This window comes from Ictalurus punctatus, chromosome 3 (genome assembly GCF_001660625.3).
Source record: "Ictalurus punctatus breed USDA103 chromosome 3, Coco_2.0, whole genome shotgun sequence".
Lineage (NCBI taxonomy): Eukaryota > Metazoa > Chordata > Actinopteri > Siluriformes > Ictaluridae > Ictalurus > Ictalurus punctatus.
Genome location: NC_030418.2, coordinates 20,718,874 through 20,742,737, shown reverse-complemented (window position 1 = coordinate 20,742,737; position 23,864 = coordinate 20,718,874). Strand labels below are relative to the sequence as shown.

At 38.4% G+C, this 23,864-nt stretch overlaps 1 protein-coding gene across 2 annotated transcripts; it reads left to right on the top strand.

Annotated features, from left to right (window-relative positions):
- The first annotated feature begins 8,311 nt into the window (after window positions 1-8,311).
- wbp1la (WW domain binding protein 1-like a) lies at window positions 8,312-22,945 on the top strand. Of its 2 annotated transcripts, none has more exons than XM_017463778.3 (4): window positions 8,312-8,656; window positions 15,186-15,288; window positions 19,499-19,660; window positions 20,136-22,945. In XM_017463778.3, exons 1-4 carry the CDS (start codon window positions 8,498-8,500, stop codon window positions 20,867-20,869), a joined length of 1,158 nt encoding a protein of 385 aa, XP_017319267.1. In that variant the 5' UTR covers window positions 8,312-8,497; the 3' UTR covers window positions 20,870-22,945. The 2 variants fall into 2 exon arrangements, with proteins under 2 accessions (XP_017319267.1, XP_017319268.1); XM_017463779.3 differs by lacking the exon at window positions 8,312-8,656 and adding an exon at window positions 14,363-14,759.
- The last annotated feature ends 919 nt before the right edge of the window (window positions 22,946-23,864 follow it).

The window sequence follows — 23,864 nt, the reverse complement described above, 5'->3', positions numbered from 1 at the left end:
ATTGCAGTCAATACCAAACCTGGAAACTAAAGATATATGTACCTAATTTCACACATTATTCACCTTCATTCACCTGTACTTCTCCTCAGCCACAATGAAGAGAATGGAGAATGTAACATGAGTATTAGTTAAGAGTTACACATGTTTTGCTTGGCCAAGTTCACTGGACTTAAATGGAATCAAGGACTTCCTTTTTAGAGTAGGTGACCCCTGTTTCCTACAGGATGATGCCTCTACCGAGCTGCATTAACTTGTGGTCACAGTATCGGGTGTCACTACGGGTCTAATCACACAACCAGCAATAAGCTTCAGCCCGCTCAAGCGTCTTGGACATTGTGGTAATTTTACACAATAGTGCCATCTAAAGGTCATTAAAGTAACTTACACAGTTTCTATAAATAAATAAATAAATAAATAAATGAATGAATAAATAAATAAATAAATAAATAAATAAATAAATAAATACATAAATAAATAAATAAAAAATAAATAACTTCCAAAGGAACATGAGAACCTACACACCAATCGTTCACCTAGAAATATATTTAAAAGGATATGGTGATTCTGCACTGTAAATATAATTGACAGCATGTCTGCATGTAATAGACGATTTTACTTCCAACATTAAATACAGGATTGGTTTTCAACATGGTACTGTATATTTAAGCTGATAGGATATAAATTGCCTACATACGGTGTGTGTGTGTATATATATATATATATATATATATATATATATATATATATATATATATATATATATATATATATATATAGTGTTTAAATATTTTTACCACTACATGCATTATTTTATGAATTATTTTTAAGTTATACATACAAGTAATACATTAGAAAGTCAGAAAGCAAATATTTTGGGCCTTTCCGGACATTGAAACATTTGAAACACATTGATTTGCAATACAGAATGGACAGTGCAAGAAGCAGATCAGTTTGATCTATCTGTCAGACTTTTCTCTTTAGAATTGATGAGGCTTGCATTATAATAGGTTTGATGCAGAGGGTAAAGGGATGGCCCAGCTTGAGCCCACCACGCTTCTCCACCTCTCCATCTTCTCTGCTGTGGGAGAAGCCCAGGAGCTGTCAATCATCTGCTAGTGTAGGACCTGAAGAATAAATGCCTTTCATACAGACCTAACCATTTCTTCTCGGGGAATCCTATCAACATTTGGTCAAAGGCAACCCTTACCAAGAAGAGGGAGAAGAAGAAAAAAAATGTAAGAAACTCGAACCTACTTTTCAAATCAGGCAGTAGATACCTGATTGTCACTCTAAGAGTTGGGGACTAATCCTTTTGTGTTTCTATAGGATTACTTGCGCCAGGTCCCACTCCCCTTTGGCCCTGCATGGGAGAATAGACAGATTAAGGGGATTAGCTTGTATCCTCCTAACTTGTCAAGCCTGGATGTAAGAAACCATTGACTTCTCTGTTCTGAATGAGAGAAGTGCCTATAAGGGGGGAGAAATGAAAGGCAGTGAACAAGAAAAATTCCTGAAAGAACAATGTGATTTGTTTGCTTTTGTTCCTTTAAACTTGGTGGAAAGGTTCAAAGAGTCTCACCTAAGGAGCAGTAGTCCAGAGATTGAAAGAAAAATATATCTTGGGAAAGTTGGTGTGAGCCCATTTTTATGTCTGTCAAAATAACACTGCCTGCAAAACAACTCCAAAGAAATAGGCTACGCTTGCCTTAATCATAGATTTCCACACATATCATTTCACAAGAATTATTTAAACACAAATGTATAGCAAAGCAAGAATACCTTACTTACTGTATACTTTTAGGGGGGAAAAAGAGAAATAAAGTATAGAATCCTTTGGCTGATCCTCTAAAGGAACCCTTACATGTTCTGTAACATGTAGCCCTATCAACCCTACAACAGACTGTGTCCTCATTAGAGAGGGGTCCAAGAAGAAACCCCTTAGGAAGCTAAGATTACTTAACAAAGAACCTTCTGAAGAATCACTAAAGAAACATGTAGTAGTGTAGGCATAAAAATGAGGCAGAGAGTTAGGTCTACAACCATGTAAGGTTGTAAATGTATAGGCAAATCTAGAATTATTGGCACATAATAAGCGACACATGCAATAAGTGGTGAGGATGTTGTTTGGTTTTATTTCAACACAATGTTTTGTTTTGTTGTCAAAGCTAAAGTTTTATATTCATAACATTTTCTGAAAAAATACTGACTTCAATATGATCACCATACTTCTAATTAATATTTTGTGATGCCTCACTTGGAGTGAATAACAGCACAACAACATTTACTCATGCCATGCTTAAGATAAAGTTAAAGATCTTGGAGCACTCCTTTCTGCAGAACATATTTAACTCCATTATATTCTTAGATTTGTCCATGTGAACTGCTACTTTGATTCAGATTGCTGGTTTTCAATAGAATCTCAATGCAGTGATGTCGAGCTCATGCAAATTCCTGTATGCAGCGACATCGCAATCTAGGCACCTTCTCTTGTGATGTTGATTTTATATTCTTTTAAAGATATGTTGTATAAAACACCATAAAATGGAACGGTGCAACACTGCTATAATCGTTCTGAAGAGATCACACCATGACATGTCGATCTTCTATTGGTCACATGTCTTCATGTGATACAAATTCGCAGATAAGAGTTTACCAAACTTGAACTTTGGAACGCAGTGAAATGCGAAACTTCTTCACACAAAGCTTGTGTTTCTGGTCTCCAGCATTGGCATGCATATGAATGGAAATGAATGGAATGAAAAGTGTAGTGTGACCACGCCTTATGTATACTGCTATGTAGCAGGATAATGTCATCATTCACATCACTACATGATATTATTCACCAGAACAAGAGAAGAAAGCCTTTATTGCCACATATATACAGCGGCAATAAATGTGGAAACTGTTGGCTTTTTTTTTTTTTTTTTTACATATTTGGACAAGCAAACATTTGATCATCTTTGAAACAATGCCTATTACTGAAGTTGATATATTTGAACAAAACCACAAGGAAAATTATGCTTTTCAATGATTTATTCAAAAGAAACATCAATAGATGTGATATTCTTCTATGAAAAAAGTAAGTACACCCTTGGCCTCAGAAGCTAGTCTTGCTGCCTTAGCAGAAATAACTTCTGGTAGGGGTTTTGCATAATTGTTCACCAGTCTCTGACATCACCCCTCTTCCATGCAATATTTTTTCATTTGCAAGATGTTTAAAAGTTTTCTTGCATGTACTGCCCATTTCAAATCCCCTACAACATTTCAATTGGTTTCAAATCCAGGCTTTTCAATTCCAGGCTATTCCATACCCCCCCCCCCCCCCCCTCTTATTATTGAGCCATTCCTTGGTGGATTTGCTAGGCTTTGATCATTATCCTGCTGAAAGGTCCACTTTCAGTTCAACTTCAACTTTCATACAGATGGCCTCACATTATCTTCAAGCATTCTTTGATATGATGCAGAATTCATAGTTGAATCAATGAATACAAGCTGTCCAGTCCCTGAGGTAGCAAAACAACCCCAAACCATAACATTTCCACCACCATGCTTCACAGTTGCTATGAGGTGATTCTCCTGAAATGCTGTCTTTGGTCTGCGCCAAATATGTCTGTTATTAGTGTGGCCAAACAACTCTATCTTTTATTCTTCTGTCCAGAACACATTATTCCAAAAGGTCTGGTCTTTGTCCATATGCTTATTGGCAAACTGTAGTCTTGCAAAGGCTTTTTTCTGGTACGTCTCACAAGCAGGTCAAATTTGTGTGCAATCTCCTTCTGATTGTAGAAGCATGCACTTTAACACCATCAGTTGCAAGACTTACTAGCAGATCCTGTGATGAAATTTTGGGGTTCTTGGAGAATTCTTTTTGCATCAGATGGTCTACTCTTGGGCTGAATTTGCTGAGACAGCCAGTCCTGGACAAATTGGAAGTCGTTTGAAATCCATGTCATTTGTAGATTATTGTCCTTACAGTGGAATGATGTATTTCAAATAATTTGAAGATCTTTTTAAATCCCTTGCCAGACTCATAGGCATCCACATTTTTCTGAAGGCTTTACAGAACTCTTTAGATCTTGGCATGATGACACCACACACCTCAATAACAAGGAACACCAGACACTAGACATGAGAGGGGTATAAATTAGACAGGTTCCACTTGCACTTCCTAAGCAGGTTCTAATCACTGGTACCCAATCTTCAACACCTGCTTCTAATTTTATGGATTTGAAGGTGTGATAAATGTAGGGGTGTACTTACTTTTTCCATGTGACCAATCTGGAATTTTTTGTTAATTTATATTGTGAAAATGTCATTTGATACAGTATATCACCTTTATTAATAGGCACTGTTTCGAAGAGAATCAAATGTTTGCTTGTCCAAATATGTAAATAAATAAATAAATAAATAAATAGCCATTTCCATGAGGAGTACTTATTTTTTCACATGACTGTACACATTCATTCATTCATTCATTCATTTTCAGTAACTGCTTTGTCCTAGTCAGGGTGGTGGTGCCTCCAGAACCTGTCCCAGGTACAATGAGTGTGAGGTGGGAATACACCCTGGATGGGATGCCAGTCCATTCAAAGCACCATGAACACAAACATTCACATGCACTCAGTAGAAGCACAGGGTCCCCCATAATACAGTGCCCCTGGTAAAAATTTTACCTCCAGCATTACATTTACGATTGGTTTTCAAGGTACATTTTATTTATGCTGAGAGGATAAGAGTAGTCTATATACAGTATATATACAGTACATTGTGTATATAATACAGTTCTGTGAAATACTTTATTTAATTTTTTTTAAAGCTTGCTAGTAAACTGGAGTAAAAGCACAGAGTCAGCCATGACCCTGATCAGACAGGGCTAACTCCCAACCTTCTAATCAGCAGCACAGAACCTTAACCACCGAGCCTCTTCTGCTTACTTCTAACTGCTGTCATACAGACATTTTGCTTTTCTTCTTTTGCTGCTGTGAGTAAAATTGTATACATTACAAGCACTTTTCTGGTGATACATTACACAGTGCTCTGGCATTCACTAGGCTTTCCCTTGTTAGCATTTCACTGTTCTGTGGAAAACATGGAATGTTCTGCAAACTCTACTTCATGGAACATTACACAGTCAATCAACTGATTTACAAAATTGGATGATATGACCTTTGGCAAGGTCTGTCTTCTGTCATCTGGCCATCAGTAGGTGTCCACAAGGAGAGTCTCCTCCTCATGGGTATTATTTTATTGATGGGGCACTCCAGGAAGTCTGTGCTGCCGCTGGTACCTTGGCATAACAGTGCAACCTCTCCTGGTTCTACAATTTTAACATTGCCCCATCTAGTGGCATGAGCATAGTGGTCATCTCAGAACACCTTTCCAGATAGTTTTATAGTATGTAGGTTGCTCACGTCATTGTGGCATACGTGATTTTCACCACCCTTGCCAGTTAGGAGAGGTGCAGTAAACCTATGTTATGCATGTAGCTATGGTTCTATGAACTCTAGAAAAGTGCTAGGTTTCCTTTGATTTTGAATTAGCACCAACCTAGTAAGAACTCTGCAAGGAGGTTCCAGGTAAATAAATCACACATCACTTCATGACTCTGCTGTTAAAATATTCAGGTAAAATCTATTCAAGTGGGTTTTATTGTCATTCTTATAAAACATTACATTAGAACATATTAGAACATATACATTAGAACAAAATTTTTATTTCATTCAGGACCATGGTGCAGTGCAGTACAGAGCACTACATAAAGTGCAAATATATGGCAGATGGCAAGAGGGTGAAGAGTCCATATTTCATTCTTTCAGAATGAGTGAAAGATTAAGCTGTTTCTTCTATCTATCTATCTATCTATCTATCTATCTATCCATCCATCCATCCATCTTGAAAGTAGCCAGTAATTCTGGCATTTACTGAGTCCCATTTTTATTTTACAGTTGCATTTTATTTTAGAATAAAGGCAAATTTAACATTCTGTATGTCTTTAAATGTTTGCTTATATTAACGTGTGTGTAGTTTAATGTTTATTTTGACAGTTTATCATGTAGTTATGCTGATGTCATGCCTATTATAACAAAGTAAATTATTTACATAGTTGATCAGAATATTCCCTTGTCCTTGGCAGAGGTGGGTATTAACACGCTATTTACTTTGTACTTCAGTAACTTTTTGAAAAAATTTTACTTTTAAGAGTAGGTTTAACTGGTCATACTTCTATTCGTACTCAAGTTAATATTTAGTCACAGAAATGTACTTTTACTTCGCTACATTCGGTGGTGTTCCTCCATTTCTGTTAAATGTTAAATGAATATATGTAGCTTTAATAATTTGTTTATATCACAAAGTATGTATAATGAGGTCATGAGTCTCGCTATACGCTGTAGCGGTCTGAATGCAGATGCAACAACTGCTCACTTTTTTTAGCAGCTCAGTCCTGGAACATAATGGCCAGAGAGGAGGAAGAAGTGAGCAAGTCGATGAAGACAGGACACCCACATCCACACCCACATGTTCACACACACCCAGACACACACACACACACTCAAACAAACACTCACACACACTCACACCCAAACCCACACACATCCACACCCAAACAAACACTCACACACACCCACACTGACACCCAAACAAACACTCACACACACTCACACTCACACACTAACACTCAACCATTCACTCTCACTCTCTCTACACACTTTCTTTTCTGTTCTGTTCCATGGTCTGTTCTTTTGTTTTCTGTTGTCTTGTTTTAAATGCAGATGCTGACATGCTTGTGTCATTAGCAAATTGTGAAAATAAAGACAGTCAACTGTTGGGAAAATATTTGGTTTTTTTGGGTGTTTGTGCGAGATTTTGTGTTGAAAATGACAGGTTCAGTGTTATTGTGCCCATCACAGGACTGGGATATTCTGCTTCATCTTGAACCCAGGTTTTATATCATATAAACAGAACAGACAGACTTTGAAGGAGAGGTGTAACTTACGGTTCTCTATGTAGTCTGAGATTCAGGATTTTCCCTTCATTTTAATCAGATCCGAAGTAACTAGTAACTTTCAAAGTAGTCTTCTCGCTGGATAATTTATTAACAATAATTATCAAGTAATTATTCACATTATTAACTTTTACTGTTACTTGAGTAATTATTTTTATAAGTAGTTTTACTTGTACTTGAGTAAAGTTATTGGCTACTCTACCCACCTCTGATCCTCAGCATGTGCAGGATTAATCTGTGCTGTTGAGCAGAATACTGTTTCTGCTCTATATGCATAATCTGAAATGATAGAAGAAATGTTAACTAGACTTTATATTCCTCAGTCCGATTGGTCAAAATGTGTTGATTAATTTTCTTTTAACACAGTGTTATTGGATTCTCAAATCTGAAGGTGTGGGTTGATTTTTATAACAGCACGACACTAACAGTAGTGCTAGCTGTAATACAAATCACAAGTTTAAACTAACGTGCTTGGTTTAAGAAGTAATCGCTTCTATAGCAACAGTTAATTCACAGGGACTTGTAATAATAAATTTAACATAAGCCTAAAAATAAAGGGATCGATATTTTGTTATTTAACTAATCAAACAAAATAAGTTTTGATATGGTGAAGCTTTCTGTAATGGGACATTTATTTAACGTTTAGTGAGGGAGTCTCGCGTTTTAGTGCTTTTTAGGAATTTGCCCTTTCTGGTTTCTCAGCAATATTACAAGGTGAATAAGAAAAAAATAGGCTGGTGAGGGAATGATTATAGCTGCGATAAGGTAAGTGATAACAGGAATTAACTTGTCTTGTGGACGTTTCACAGCATTAAATGTAACTGTAAACGTTTAAAATTCATGTGTGGTTCACTAGAAAATTAATAATTGTAATAACTTACAAATCTCTGCATTATAAGAAGAATAAAAATGTGCTGATGTGGGAAAATATTCCAATATTATTCCAATAATATTAGCGTGCCCTATCGTGTTTTATTCCTTATTCCCTACCACATTACATTACATTACATTAGTGCTTAGCCTTAAAACATCATTTCAGTCGGGGCCACAATTTGGAAAATGCTACGAATTTAGGTATCCTATTCTTCTTCATTTTTGACAAAATAACAAACAAAAACTCGGTACATACATCATATTTAAAAACCTACTGACGTCACGTTTAAAGTCTGCTATCCTTCCCTTTAACTCAACATCAGATTTCTTTGCAATCAACAGTCAAGAGTTTGGTTACCAAGTCACACCCTGTACATCTTCACAGGCAGAGACAGTAACGCAGCTGGGTCTCAGGCTGACACGTCAAGCAGCCAATGACTTAACGCCGTCACCATAACACCAGGAAGTTTCCTCTTAAACTGTCCAATGGCAAAGTAAGAGGAAGGCGGGACTTGAGATTGTACTTTCGGAGTTGTGTGGGGCTAGCTGGCTAATTAGTTGAAGAAGTAGGAATAAAATAATAATAATAATAACAACAAAGGTGGCTCGTTTGTGAGCTAAATGTCATACCGTAGCGCAGATGTACCGTCAACCACGAGAAAGTGCGGAATCTGGGAGAGTGAGATTACAGCGCTGAAAATGGGCCTGTTTATGATGAACGCCGTCGTTGGAGCCGTGAGCTCGGGAACAACCGAGGGAGGAGGAGGGGGACTCACGGAGGTAACGTTAGGCTTAAAACACAACACAACACAGTACAGTACAGTACAGTACAGCACAGCCTGCAAGCAAACACACCGGCTTCACTACCTCTCTTCTTCTCTTCTCTTCTCCTCTCCTCTCCTCTCTTCTCATCTTTTCCTGTCCTCTCAGATAGCTCTTTAATTTCAAACGCTTCTGAGAATGTCCCAGTCAACAAGATACATCTTTTTATTCTTTATATGTGGCAGTTTGTGTCAACTCATAACTTTTCTATCTTTTTTTAAACCTAGAGTTATCTGACACTGTTGATGGTTTAAAAGTTGGTGTTTGGTTAAAAACAAACAAACAAACCAAAAAGCCATATAACTCTATAAAGAGTGCTAGCTTAGCTAAGAGCAGCCGTTTAATCAAGGCAGCAGCGAGCCCCATCAGTTCTTATTAAACAAATGAAAAAAGGTTTACAGTTTTTAATTGAGACTCATTTGAAACACGGTAGTGTCTTATCCTGGTTTGTTAGCTCGACGACTTCGCATCTGATCTGACGTATTTCTTTTGTTTATGACAGCTCAGTAAGTTTCTTGTGTATCTGGGAGTTGGAAGCAACATTAGTGTATATCTGTTTACACAAAGCAACTGTTTGTGTAAAAGAGTCATGAAAGGGTTATTAATATGAAGTGTAGACCTTACTGTACTGTCCACACTGTCTCTCTTCAAAAACTGATAATGGGTTTTTATTAATCACATATACATTAGAGCATAGTGAAATTTTCTTCGCATACCCCAACATGTTAGGAAGTTGGGGTCAGAGTGCAGGGTCAACATTGATACAGCATCCCTGGAGCAGGGAGGGTTAAGGGCCTTGCTCAAGGGCCCAACAGTGGCAGCTTGGCAGTGCTGGGGCTTGAACCCCTGACCTTCCGATCACTAACCCAGAGCTGACCTTCTGATCACTAACCCAGAGCCAACCTTCCGATCACTAAGCCAGAGCCTTAACGGTCAAGCCGTCACTGCCCCGAGCTGTCACTGCCCCCTAGCTGTAGACGGCAGTTGTGAGGAGGGTTACAGTCGTCCATTTCTTTGTTCTTTTATCTGTTCATGTTGGTAAATTATCTTTGTTACATTTGAGGCCTAAACACTATGTACACAAATAACACCAAGCACCTTGACTCACACCACAGACCATAATCAAATTAGAAACTGTAGTCATATTTGCTGTCGGCTGGCAGGCGTCTGGGGGGGGGATAAACTTTAAAATTAACTTGTGTTGAACATCCTGAACTGACATAAACATACTGTACACGCAAACTGGAATTTATAAACAGAGAAGACAGTTCAGAAAGTTTTTTTTTTTCTTTTCAGAAATCTTTTGTGGGGAAAAGTGTTCAGGCAGACTTAGCTGAGCCTGACTGTAGTATAAAATGTTTGATGTCCTGTCCATCAGGTTAAAGGGTGTGGATCGTTTGTGGTATTTAAAGTAGGATTTCACCCTAAGGTCACACTAGGCTTTAACGCTCCATTGGCTTCCATTCAAACGCATCAGAAAATGGCAGAACGGAATTGCAACAGCACGATGAAAGTTCAAATTGGGTGAACTCTGACCTGCATAATTGTATCACGTGAAGATGTGTGACCAATAGATGATCGCGACGTCACTGCGTGACCTTTTCAGTTAAAAAAAAAAAGGAAAGATATTCAAAATTGGAAGCGCTCATTTAGCGGTATAGAGCGATCCTGTACTTTACAACACAGCTTTGAAAGAGTATAAAAACAACTTGTGTGTGAAGCAGTGAAAGTTTGGATGGACTGACGGATGTTGTTTTACCATGACAATGTCCGTGTGCACAAAGTGATGTGATGTGGAAGAACTCGAGTGGCCTGCACAGAGCCCTGACCTCAACCCCACTGAACACCTTTGAGATGAACTGGAAAGCAGACTGTACCCCAGGCCTCCTCATCCAACATCAGTGTCTGACCTCACTAATGCTCTTGTGGCTGAACGGGAAGATTCCCAAAGCCATACACAAATCTAGTGGAAAGCCTTCCTAGAAGAATGGTGGTTATTAAAACAGCAAAGAGGGAAGTAAATCTGTAATGGGATGCTCAAAATGCACATATGTATGATGGTCAGGTGTATCGTGTATTTATTTTATCACCATTTCATGTCCTGATTCAAAGTAATGGCAGGATAAATATCCATTGTCTTCTTAACTGCAACATACAAATTTTGCATGCTGGGTGTATGCGAATCATCAGTATTTGGAATCGACTCAAAAGCTTTGCAGTTGACTCTTTGTTCTCAATGCCTGGAATATTTGAATCAACTCTTTTTGGGACTATGATGTGAACCGAAAGCAGTATGGCGACTTGATGAGCAAGATCTATTAAAATGTATATAAATATTGTGCGTGCTGTGAAAATGGACAGTGTAGTGCTTATCACCCTTACTGGGTCAAAAAAAATAAACTACTTAAGGTACATTCACACACACAGAGATTTTATCGCTGCCAGTCACTGTACTATGAAGTCGTTCCGACTACTGGTTGCCGTAGTAACATGAATGGTGCAGCTAGCATTCCACTGTTGACGACAAACCAGTTTTCTTGCCGCTAAAATGAAACATTCTTGAGGGAACGTGAGCTTATATGAAACTCACCACTGTGTATATGAATATATCCTACAAGATGAAGGAGAAGTAGAGTGTGCTTTTTGCCATTGAGGTTATCTATCTGCGACAAAAGCACAAATAAGCTTATCTCATCTTATGGCCTTAGCCCGTTCACTTTTTGTTGCAATTGAGCAAAATCCCGGTGTAGCTCCAATCTCAGTAAGTGAGATCAGCATCAGGGTGTCATTCACTATATGTTCGATGGTGACTGGGAGCCAGACCGCAGCTTTTCGGCCATGGTCTCTGTTTCCTGGGGGAAGTGTCCGGCTTGGTACTGCTCATTCCCAGGCGCTGAAGCAGAGAGAAGCCGGACACTTCACCAAAGATAGGAGCTTCACTGGGATTTTGCCCAATTGCAACAAAAAGTGAGTGTGTTTCATTATTAATTATTTCTTTTATAAATTTCTCCTTTTTTGCTTTTGTGTGCTCTGCTGTCTTCACTCCCATTGGTAGTTGCTGCACCAAGTCGCTCCAAATTTGCATAAAGTTAAACTTTTCTCAAAGTCGCTGTACACAGCCACATCTAGTCACCAATGGTTGTTGAAAATGAATGGTCTCCAGTCGCTTTGTTGCTGCGAGTCACTGTATGTGTGAACATACCTTTACATGCTAATTGATTCAAATCTGACTGCAGAGCACTGCATAATGTACATGCTTTAAGACATGAACTGTGTTTTGGAGTGAGAAAACGTTCGTGTTGTAGGTTAGTCATTCAATTGAGACCATTATCATTTTCAATCCGTCAAATTGTTGTACACAGTACCAACTTTTAGGCCAGAGTAGCACAATATAATGTTTTCAGATAGGGCAGGAATGCCTCATGCATATGACCACGAATGTACGATACATTCAGAAAACCGGATAAAGCAGGATAACCCATAAGAGTACACGGTGGTTAATAAGCGTTGTTCAAGCTGGCAGATTGTGCTTCCAATGTTCCTTACATCACCGGCTTTCTTACAAAATATTTTTCTGATTAAAACATAAGTTAAGTCTTTCCGTCAAGTATCATCTTACTCCAGAGGAGGTCCTTCTTTGTGATAGCATTGTGCTGCCTTTTCTGTCAAATGCTTTTTGTAGTCTAAAGGAACTGATGTAAAATGCTACAGCATGATTCATAACACAGTCCAATTATTCAGTTATGAGTTCAATTTGTTGGCATCTATTTGTATTATTTTATTTGATCAATTTTGTAGATCAATTTTGTCGATTGTTGCAGCTTTATTCAGAAGTTATTGATTACTTTTTTATAGTGATGCACCGAAAGGAAAATTCTGGGCCAAAACCAAAAATTCGAAAACCAATTTTTTTTTTCTTTTAAACCCATTTTAAAATTGTTTTTTTGTATAATTGTGTTATTAGACTTTTTAATTCATTTAATGTATTTAATGAATCTGAATTGAAAAACTGCAAACCAATAAAATGATCACATTTTTATTGAAATGAACACACCAAAACAATATTAAATATATTATTCTTCATTCAGTTCTGTAACAATCATGTAACAGATTTTTTAAAATCCAATTATGCAAATAATGTAACGTTAACAACTATGATATGATATGAACCTAGCAGCTCTAGACTAGCCTCCTGCAAATACAGAAGGTTTAAATATGCTACACGATCACTTTAATTTAAGCAACTGGCAGAACACAGAAAGGCAGAGGGCCTCTGTTCTGTTGTTGTTGTTTTGTTGTACTCTGCATATTGAAAGGGTGATCGTGTTTTCAGGTGGTGTATCTAACCTGTCGTGGAAAAGTGCTTTGGCATCATACTCCCTCTTGAAATTTCTGCAGAACAAACACTGCACATGGCAAATTCGATGTCCTTATCAGAAACTTTGAAGTATTTCCAAACCGCTGACGTGACTGCCCTTTGCCGGGTAGTGCAGTGATAACCATCGGTTAGATCGTAATTGATATCTGATCCCTGAGGGGTGGGGCATGGTGGCATATATTTTCTGCCTTTTTTCTCTTTTGGCCAAAAACCGAAAATGCCATTTTAGGCCGAAAATTTTCGGTGGCTAAAATTTCGGTGCGTCCCTACTCCCTTTTTTTTTTTTTTTTTTTTTTTTTTTTTTTTTTTAAATAACAGCATGGCCTACATGTCAGTAGTGCTGACTTGCATGGCATTTTGGCCATACATTTAGTTTATTTCTAATAATGAATGGATATAAAAATGTGTTTTTATTTAATAAAGAAATGCAGTGGTCTTTTCTTGGTAACAAGTGACGGAGCAGTTGTTTATTTATATTTACATTTATAGTGTGTAGCGTGTCTATCAAAATCACATCACATGCTAGGTCATGGACTAAAGCTGTTTATGGGGGGGGGTTAGTACAGTATGGGAAAAGATGAGATTTTTAAAAAAATAAAATGCTAATTTAAGTTGCTTAGTGAAAAGGTATGTCTTTAGTCTTCAATTGAAGACAGCAAGTGATTCAGCTGTTTGGACAGTTAGGGGAAGTCTAATCTAGAAGTGCTATAGGATCTGAGGTAGTGTGCTGGAGAACAAGGTGCGAAGCTTTGAAGTAGGAGGGCGTATGTTTGGCTTTGTAGGCAAGAATCAGTGTTTCAGATGTGATGTGGACAGCTACAGGGATCCACCGGATGGAGCGGAGCAATGAGGTGTTGTAGGAGAGCTCAGATGGCACGTAGGGGTTTGCCAGGACTGAGTTGCAATAGTCCAGTCTCAAGATTGCAAGGGACTGAACAAGCACATGAGTGTGGATAGAAGTGGTCAAATCCTCCTGCAGATGGAGCTCAGGATCCATCCCAACTGCGTTTTTAATTTTATTTAATATTTAGCTTTTGAAAATATTATTTAGGTTACCGTCCTACTGATATAACTTTCAAAGTTTTATAGACTTGTGGTCTATTGCACTTGTGAAAGAAATAAACTATTCGTCAGAGAAACAACATTGAATGAAACAACAAGGCAGTTTCATTGATGGAGGTGCTAAAATAAAGCCTCATTTAATTATTTTTATATTTTTATTTAAGAATATAAAATATATATATTATATAGTGATATAATTTTCAACCCCACCCCCCCCACCTACCGTGGTGTAAAACACTAACATTGTCAAAGCCCTGTCAATAATTAAAGTATACAACTCTGAAGACAAAAAGATTAAAACACCTTGCGTATAGTGAGTGTAAAGTTTTTGTCTGTCTTCATGTGTCCCAAGTGTCTGATAGACTGACAGGGAGAGGCAGCACTGTCATCCTGTTTACTTGCATTCCCTGGCATGCGTCGCTGTGTTCTAAATGCTGTGAGTAGGGTGTGTGTGCTTAATTTGAGACCAGCCATCAGACTGGGAGTACAAACTGCACTGTACTATGTGTGGCTGCAGAATTGCCTGGACTTGACCTTCCTTTTGTGTCTGTGTCTGTAAGCTAAGGTAGCTCTTCATTTTTTCAGGAATACAGTATGTCTTTTCATACGGCTCTCTACCAGGTAATCCACAACCGAGTTGCAATGTCCCTGTCAGTGTTATTTTGGCCTGCAAGTGAGAATCCTTGTGTAACAATGCCAATTAGTATTCTGTAGTAATAATTATGTATGGTGTGATGGTGTGTGGAGTTTCATGTGTCCCTCAGCTCCTGATCAGTGGAGGAGGTGTTTATTTTAAACAGAACTGCTTTTTCAGGATATCCTGTGTCCGCACCTCAAAAATGCTTATGAAACATATTTGCGAATCACTAATGCTTGTGGCTTTACTTTGTGTAAAATGTCCCAGGCTTTAAATTCGTATATAGTTTTATTTGCATCCTTACTCTTATGTCCAATTTGCAGCCAGATTTATTTGTGAATTGTTAGGCTGTGAATTCTGAACAAAGTGAGTCCTGAACAAAGTCGTTATCATGCTTTCCTGTTTTGCAGAACAAGTTGCTGTGCATCGGCGTGAACAACCAGACCTATATCTGTGATTCGGGGCATTGCTGTGGAGAGTCTCAGTGCTGCAGCTACTACCATGAGCTGTGGTGTAAGTATTACTACTGCTTCCTTATTGTTTAGGGTCAGATGAGTCTATGGTAAATGTAATGTTCAGGTTTTGAGTGATGCAGGTCACGTTTGTACAAGTAATGCCCCCAGTTTGTTCCTTTGAGCCAAACAGGAAACAGCTGTTGCTGCTTAGTCCCACCCCCATGCCTAGATTGGTTCAAACTGTCATCTACTCCACCAGTTAACATGTTTCTTTTGGGGGGGGGGGGGGGGAGTGAAATTCCTCATATGAGAGACACATCTCTTTTATGGACACATCTGCATTGTCAGTAAATAAAATAAAATTTTTCATTGAAAAACGCCTAGAATAATAATGTAATTAATGGCTATAACTTGCTAAGGGAATGTTAGATGGAGACAAAATTTCATTTGGAAGTCTAAAACACCCAGGTAAACCTTTCTAAAGGAAAAAAATCCAATCTTAAGGAGGTTTTGTTTGAGTTCACAGTAAAAAAAAAAAAAAAAAACACCAAATTGTTTCTGGCATTTTTCTAAAAATTCTTGATAATTGATCCATTCTCAGACAAATTAAAATGACATAAATACTTTAAATGAGCTAGATTGAAAATGAAAGTTCTCCTGTTTAAAATGATTTATGGCACTTGATGCTGACTGCTAGAATAGGTTAGAAAAACAAACAAAACAAAACAAAAAAATACAGGAGAATCAGATTTCCCAAAAATCAATCTAGATCTTTAAGGGTTAACACTGAATGCATCTTTATGTGTTTTGATTTAAAGTATTTATTGAGTTAGAATAAGAATAAAGTCTGTCATGTCTGTCTTTGAATTTTAATCAACTGTGAAATATTGGCATCAGTGTCACAGGTGATTCTCCACTGAATATCTGTTACAATAATTATGTTAATTATTTTTTTACTACAGTTTTAATCATTTATTTATGAAGACTTTCATAACATTCAGAGATTTAATTATAAATGCTAACCTGTTTTGTGTATTTTTGTTAAGCTCATGCTACTTGGTTATTTACCATTTACTGCATGACCTCATCTAGAACAAACCAAGTCACAAGACACGTTTAATAATAGTTATCTAATGCTAGTCATGCAGCTGTGTGCGTCTCTGGGGTCAGCCTACCTTGTCGGCATGATATAGTTATTTATTCCTGATATGGAAGTTAAAAGCTGATCTTGGGTAAGTACTTTTGGTTTCTGTTTAGAATCTGCATTTTAACTCGGTCAAAGAATGCAGGATATGACATTGTATTAATGCAATCTGTAATGTTTGTCATAATACTAGATCCATCACACCTTATTCAGGCAGTTTAGCATCACACAAACATATTGAAACATTGAAATTATTTGCATAACAGATTTATACTTTCAACATGTTGACGAGTATGTATCACATAGCGCATATACGTAGCTTTAGTGGACAAACGGTGCAAAACACTTCAGGAGCTCGGGCACTTCCAAAAGGATCCTTATCATATTTCCCATAATGTTCTAGGTCATAGTATCCGAAATTACCCTAGCATTTATACACCCGATTGTAGCACCAGTGGGATTGACGCTGTATGTTTGATGAAAGTGCTCATCTGTAGAAGGATGCAACTTGCTTTCATGTGACTGCCTCCCTTTGACATTTGTTGCTCAGTACTGTTCACACCCACTGGCAAACCTGCAGTATTATCAGATTACTGTAGAGACTAGGATATCACAGAGACTTATCTCTGTGATAATTATGGCATATCATCTGCTGAGTCAAGGGCTACAATTTGTTCTTTTTCATCTAGCAGCTAATACAGCTGGTCCAGACGGGCTTGTCCCAGTGTAACTCAATCAGGTCAAGTTCCTGTAAATAGATGCCTTGAGCCACTCTATTTGGAGAAGTAGAGCCCACTCACCAGAAATGGCGGCGCTTTATCGGGACAAAGTTTCACACGTGTGGATCTCATGATGTCATTGGCCTACACTGTCTTTCCCACTGGCTAGCAAGAATTCCAGCTCAAAGTTAAGCACATTCTCCTCTAGTGATTTGATGCCAGTTATGTATCTAAGCTTATTCAGGAGGATGTGTCATTTGTAGTGGGTGGAATCATCACCATATGAAAATATTTTCTTGGGGGACTTTACTGTACGTCAAAGCTATCCCACTATTCCTAGTCAGTCCAGAAAGAAACATGCTATGTGAGGCAGAAAGCTGCCATTTTGGTTAAAAGTTTTTATTGATTAATGCTGCATTTGACTTCATAAGTGGGAACAGAATTGTATCGTTTTTCAAGCAACAAAGTGATGGGAAAAACCATGGACACATCCATGCTTGTTAGCTTGCTGAAGAGTGATGTATATTTAACTCCTTAAAAACATTATAGTCAGTAATGGTCTGCACTTATATAGCGCTTTTTTCCAAAGCGCTTTACACTGGTTTTCATTCACTCATTCACACACACACACACACACACCAGTGGTAGCAGAGCTGCCATGCAAGGCGCTAACTTGCCATCGGGAGCAACTTGGGGTTCAGGGACACTTCTGCATGTTGGGTCATGTGGGCCAGGAATCGAGCTGCCAACCCTACGATTAGTGCACAACCCACTCTACCACCTGAGCCACAGTCGCCCAAGCAATCGGCTGTATGTTGATTGTTCTAAACAAATACTTGTATATACAGCATAATTCATTTAAGGGCAAGAGGTGCTACTTTGTTTACTCTTCATACTAATTCAGTAAACTGAATTACATTGTGATATTTTCCTTTATTTAATTAGCTTTTTTTTAATTACTTTTAATATCTTGCTTTATTTATGTCTGATAAATACCTGTAATCGCCATAAAATAGCCATTGAAGCTGGTATGGCGATAAACCCAAATACAAAACAAAGAAACTCTTCATAGTGTGAGCGGCCATGTTATATGGCGATCACTTGCTGAACTTGGGGTTGAGGAGACTGTCCAGAGATCCTGGCTAGGAATTCTGAGTTGAGTGGCCGTTTTGTTTTTCTTTTCTTTTTTTCTTAGTCGGAGGTGGAACCTAATCGTTCCTAATCTAATCGATTGCAGCGTAACATTTTACCAGCCGATCATCATTCTTATTGTGCACGTTACAATATCAGTAGTATCTTTCATACTTTATTTTACTCTGTCACTTTCTGCCTAGTTATTTGCATCGCAGTGCCTTAAAATAGCACAGGAGGCTTGTTTGACAGAAGCATTATTTTGCCTTTATTATGTGAAGCACAGTATGAAATGTCAGCGTTTTGCCTTTTTAAATAGCTGAAAATTATTTCCTCAGTATTTTTTTTTATAAAACTGTGATGTATGTAATAAGCTAACATGCTATGATGTAATGGTAGGAAGATTGCAGGAAGCACACGGCTGTTTGTAATTAATGGAAAGGAAGATCCAGTTATCTGGTGGAAAACAACCAGGAAATTCTTCCCTATATTAGCAAAACTTGTGTGCAAGGTTCTATACCACAATTGAAAGGCTTTTCTCTGTGTGTGTGTGTGTGTGTGTGTGTGTGTGTGTGTGTGTGTGTGTGTGTGTGTGTGTGTGTGTGTGTGTGTGTGTGTGTGTGTGTGTGTGAGTGTGTGTGAGAATGAATGATATATATATTCTTTCTGTTTAACTTTTAGACACCGTATTGGTTTAATTTTATTTATGTATATACCACAGTGCTGTTGGATTCTCAGATCAGAAGGTGTGGATTAATTTTCTAACTGCACAGAGTAGTTCCACCTGCAACATAAATGTTAGGTTCTTATTTATGTGCTCTTTTTAATGTTCTCGTTTCTATAGGAACAGCTCAGTCATAGGGCCTTGAAAGGCGGACACTCCACATAGCCTCCACATAACAAACAAAAAGAAAATCATTAACGATGTAAAAGTAATCACTGATATGGTGAAGGAGTCTCAGGTGAAAGCACTTTGTAATCATCAGTGGGTTTTCCCGCAATGGACGAATCCTTCAGGAAAGAGAACTTTATGCCTTGAGAAGTTGCATTTTTGTCTTAATAACTTCAATCGAGAAAAAATGAGAGGTTGTTTCTGGCATGGCCTATCATTAAAAGCTGTTAATGTCATATCTGGCACTAATGTGCTTCATGGACGTCACTTAACATTAAAATATGCCTTTAAATGGTTTTAAGGATAAAGCAGTTAGTTCAGTTGAATGAATGAATGTACATTACTAGTAAACAAAATGCATTTGAATCTCTGTTTTTTTTAGGGTTCTGGCTGGTCTGGACTGTCATCATCATCCTGAGCTGCTGCTGTGTGTGCCACCATCGTCGCACCAAACATCGCCTGCAACAGCAGCAGCGACAGCATGAGATCAACCTCATTGCCTACAGAGAGGTTCACAACTACACCTCACTGCCCTTCTACTTCAGTGAGTAACCTCATGATTTCGGCTTTGTTTCTTTCCCCGCATTTCTGTGCCTGCTGTGTATCCTGTTCTATCAGTATGTCACTCAATATCTGTACTTTTTATGTGAGGTACATCTCAAAACAGCGACATTTAGCTCAGTTACATTTCAATCAATGCAAAAGACATATATGAAACTGTTGTCTTCTGTATGTTAGCAGTGAAGTGTGTTATAATAGGAACATCAGTGGCCTTTTTCCCTGTTGTAGGGAAAACCCTGTTTGACTCGGCTGCAAATCAAGAAGCTGTAATGAAATATACAGTGTAAAGCAAGAATGGTTTTAATGTTGTCCGGCTAGTGTAACATGATGGAACATAGTTGGTTTTCTTTTGAAGCGTAACACAATCACCAAAATGGACAATTATAGAATGCATTAGATGTAGCAATTTAAGAAAATATTGCTTGAAAACCTCTCCCATCCATTCTTTTGCTTTCCAGGGTTTCTGCCCAGCTACCTCTTACCTGCATATGAGGAGGTGGAGAACAGACCCCCGACTCCTCCTCCTCCATACAGTGCCTCTCAACCAGGTCAAAGCACAGATTCGGTCAGCCCTGAGCAAAATGATGAGCTGTGTCCATCGCTACAGACAGGTCCTACAGCCTCTGCATCGGAGAGCAACTCCACTGTGCACTGCATTGATGAGACCAATCGGCCTCCTGCTCATCGGCCAGCAGGTGACGCGCACAAACCCTACCTGAACTTTGAGGAGGATAGCCAGCAGCAGCAGGTTGCATCGGCCACTTTACCCGAGATAATTAAGAACGGCAAAGAGTCCTCAAACTCTCGGGATCAGGGGCTTGATTTTTGTCCCGAGAGCAAGGAAAAGACATTGGGGCGCCATAGACGCTTTACCGGAGACTCAGGAATCGAGGTGTGCGTATGCAGCCGTGGGCCAGATGAAGGAGAGGATGAGGAAGGGGATGAGATGAAGGAACTTGAGGGACTTCTGGACAGCGAGGAGTTGCAGAAGCAGGACTTCTGTGATAGTTGTAACCCACATAATGATGGCCTTCAAGGGCCATGTGATGAGGAGCAGGGCTTTACTTGCCCAGAGAGGAGCCCTGAGCACAGGGAGCCTCCCCTCCAGCGCCTCCCTATCAGCCTTCAGTTACACACCATCAACGAACAGGAAGCTCCTCAGCATGACAACAGTGCAGATCCCCAAATCTAAGCACCACCACATACTAAAGTGACTCTCTGTGGTTTGCGATCTCCCTTTACTTTCTCTATGTACTGTTGCTTTTTACTGTCTGTGTGTACGTGTGTGTTGGAAGTGTGAATGTTATGCAGTGTTGTTCGAATCGTCTCAGAATCCAGCCAAGACTTTTTCAAACTCAGGCTGTGGTCAAGGACACTGCAGAAAAGAAACGTATTCATTTGTTGGCTTATAACCTTTGCTTACCACTCTAAACACGGTGTAGGTAATGTTATTACTTAATAGACACTTAATAAACCCAACGGGGGGTCATTGCTCGTGGTCAACAAACAAGGGGTTTCAAAGGCTTATGCCAATATTTAAATAATAAGTGATTCAGGTGCTGCTGTTCAAAGCTGACGTTGTTTGTTTGTTTAGGGAAATTTAGTATAAATGTTAAACTGGAATTAATTTATTTAAACCCCAAATACACAGATTTTTTGGTGTTCAGTTTGTTATTCCCCCTTTAGGTTTTCATAAAGTTAGACAAAGCCAATACCACAGTTTTCACAAATGACTAGGGAAACTGGCTGCTAGGTGTATACACAAGATGTTTGTTTGTTTATTTGGTTGGTTGTTGTTTTTTCAAATCTTCCCCAATATATCAGTCTAACACTGTCAATGGTACAATGCTTTATTAATTGTTCACTCTGTTTTTTTTCACTGGAACTAAGAGGACCGAACCTGTTTCTTCATGACAATGCCCTTGTACACAATGCGCAAGGTCCATAGTTTGCCAAGAACAGTGTGGAAGAACTCGAGTGACCTACACAGAGCCCTGACCTCAACCCTACTGAACACCTGACTGTGCATCAGTTTTTCTCACTTGACATTAGCGCCTGGCCTCACAGGTGCTCTTGTGGCTGAATGTATTGGCACCCAAGATCTAGTGGAATGCCTTCCTAGAAGAGTGGAGGTTTTTATAACAGCAAAAGCGGGGGGCCAACTATGCGTTAATGCCTATGGGTGGTCAGATGTCCGCATTCTTTTGGCCATGTAGTGTATATTCAACTAATATCTGATCTACATAGTGAACAGTCTTAACTGGATTTACAAATAACAAATCTGATATTTGAATATGAATATTTAGCCATGCTACTCTACTCAAAGGCACAAGATTATGCACTGCATGAATGCAAGAAAAGAGGAAATGTGAGGACTGTCTCTGCAGCTCACACAATACTTAAGCAGTCTTCCAGACTGCATAAATACTGTGTAACCTCCATCAGTTCCTGTCAGATAAAGTATATTTTTTTCTCCCCTCTTAATACACTGTCAGAGGTTAGACATACTGTAACAGTGCCCCGGTGGCCTGGTAAAGCTTCCTGCTTTCTGGATTGATTTAGTTGGTATATGTGCTCTTAATGTGGCTGGCCTTATGTTTCTTTTTTTTTGTGCGCATATGTGTACTCAGCTTTATCACTTTTTCTTTTCTTTTATTTTTTTAAATAATACATTGTCAAGAATCTGAATTTATCACATTGTATTCAGTAAGTGAGCAATAGAGACTGGCAATAATTAAGCAGAGCAGTTCAAATAAATATTGCCTATGTTGTGTAATATTTTCTGCTAACATGGTTTGCATACTTTGCTGCCTTTGTTGTTTTCTCATTTGCTTAATTGAATATTTCAGTAGGATTCTTCTATAAATCTGAATTTAAGGCCAGTGTGGGATAACAGAGCTTCATATACAAGATTTAGTCGTGAACTAGTGTGTATCAGACGTTGATTGCTGTAACCTTCTTATCAAAACTGTTTTCTCTGCTGAATTGTTGACTTGATTAAGGAGTAAATCTAGTTTCTTTTCCTCTGTACCCCAGTTTCTAGCCCTGAAATGATACTGATTCATTAATATATTGCAAACCTTTTTTCACTTTGACAGTGTAAAGGTGCTATAAACAGCAGTTTGTGCTGATCGCAGAAGAGGTTATACAGTGTCTTTCTTTATATGGAACATGCTCAAGTAGGGTAACTTTTGGCTTTGAATCCCCGAACCTCACTGACCATTCTGTAGTCATATCCTTTTACTTTACTGTACAGTTTTTCCTTTTTTTAATTTTTAAAAAAAAAATTTTTTTTTTTAAATTTTTTTTTCTTTCCATAAAGGTGGTAATGGGGATTTCGGGTTTTGTTCTACTGTGGCAATATAGACTGCTGAGAGCTGCTCCACTGCATTCCTACACTCTGTCGTGAGACAGAGAGGTTGAGAAGCGATTTACAGTCGCCTGTTCATTGAGGTAGTGTGTTTATTTGACCTTTGGTGTGAATAATCAGTAAGGCTTCCAGCGATACAGGTTATTTAGATAGTGCTCAGTTCAAAGGGCACACATTGGCCTCAGATAGTGCCAGGCAAGGGTGTCTGAATAAGTGGAGGACAAATATCTTAAACAAACATTATACATCAGATACTGTATCTTCTTTCTCAACAGTGTTTGCTGGAGACAATAGTTCTGCAAACAAATGAAAGCAAAAGACTTGTGCAAACATTTAAAGATGTAATTCCTTTGTACATCAAGTTTTTTGTGGTTGGAAGACTCCATGTGCCATTCTAAATGCACTTTTCTTCTTTTTTTCTTTTATTGTTGGTGCTTAAGCTGTATAGTATGTTGATAAAAGGGTTATTTACTTATGTGTCCTCTTCATTTTCCCATTTCATACCTTGAGACCAAAAATGTTTAAAAAGAGGAAATCAAAATTGCAATATGATTCTTTTTCCCCTGCCTCAATAAGGTGCCACTGATTGCACTGTTTTAGATCAATGCAGTGAGTTTGTTTGCTCGAAGGTGACGAAGGCTTTAGAAGCCTGTTGCTCTTTAATGTTTAGCTCTGATATGAGACTTGGTACTACATTTTAGTATTGTATGTATAGTTGCCTTTTTATAAAACTGCATTTTCTGCTCTGGGTAACATTTTGTATAAAGCCTCAGCCAAAGGAATGAGTATCAAATAATGTACATTGCGAATAAAACAC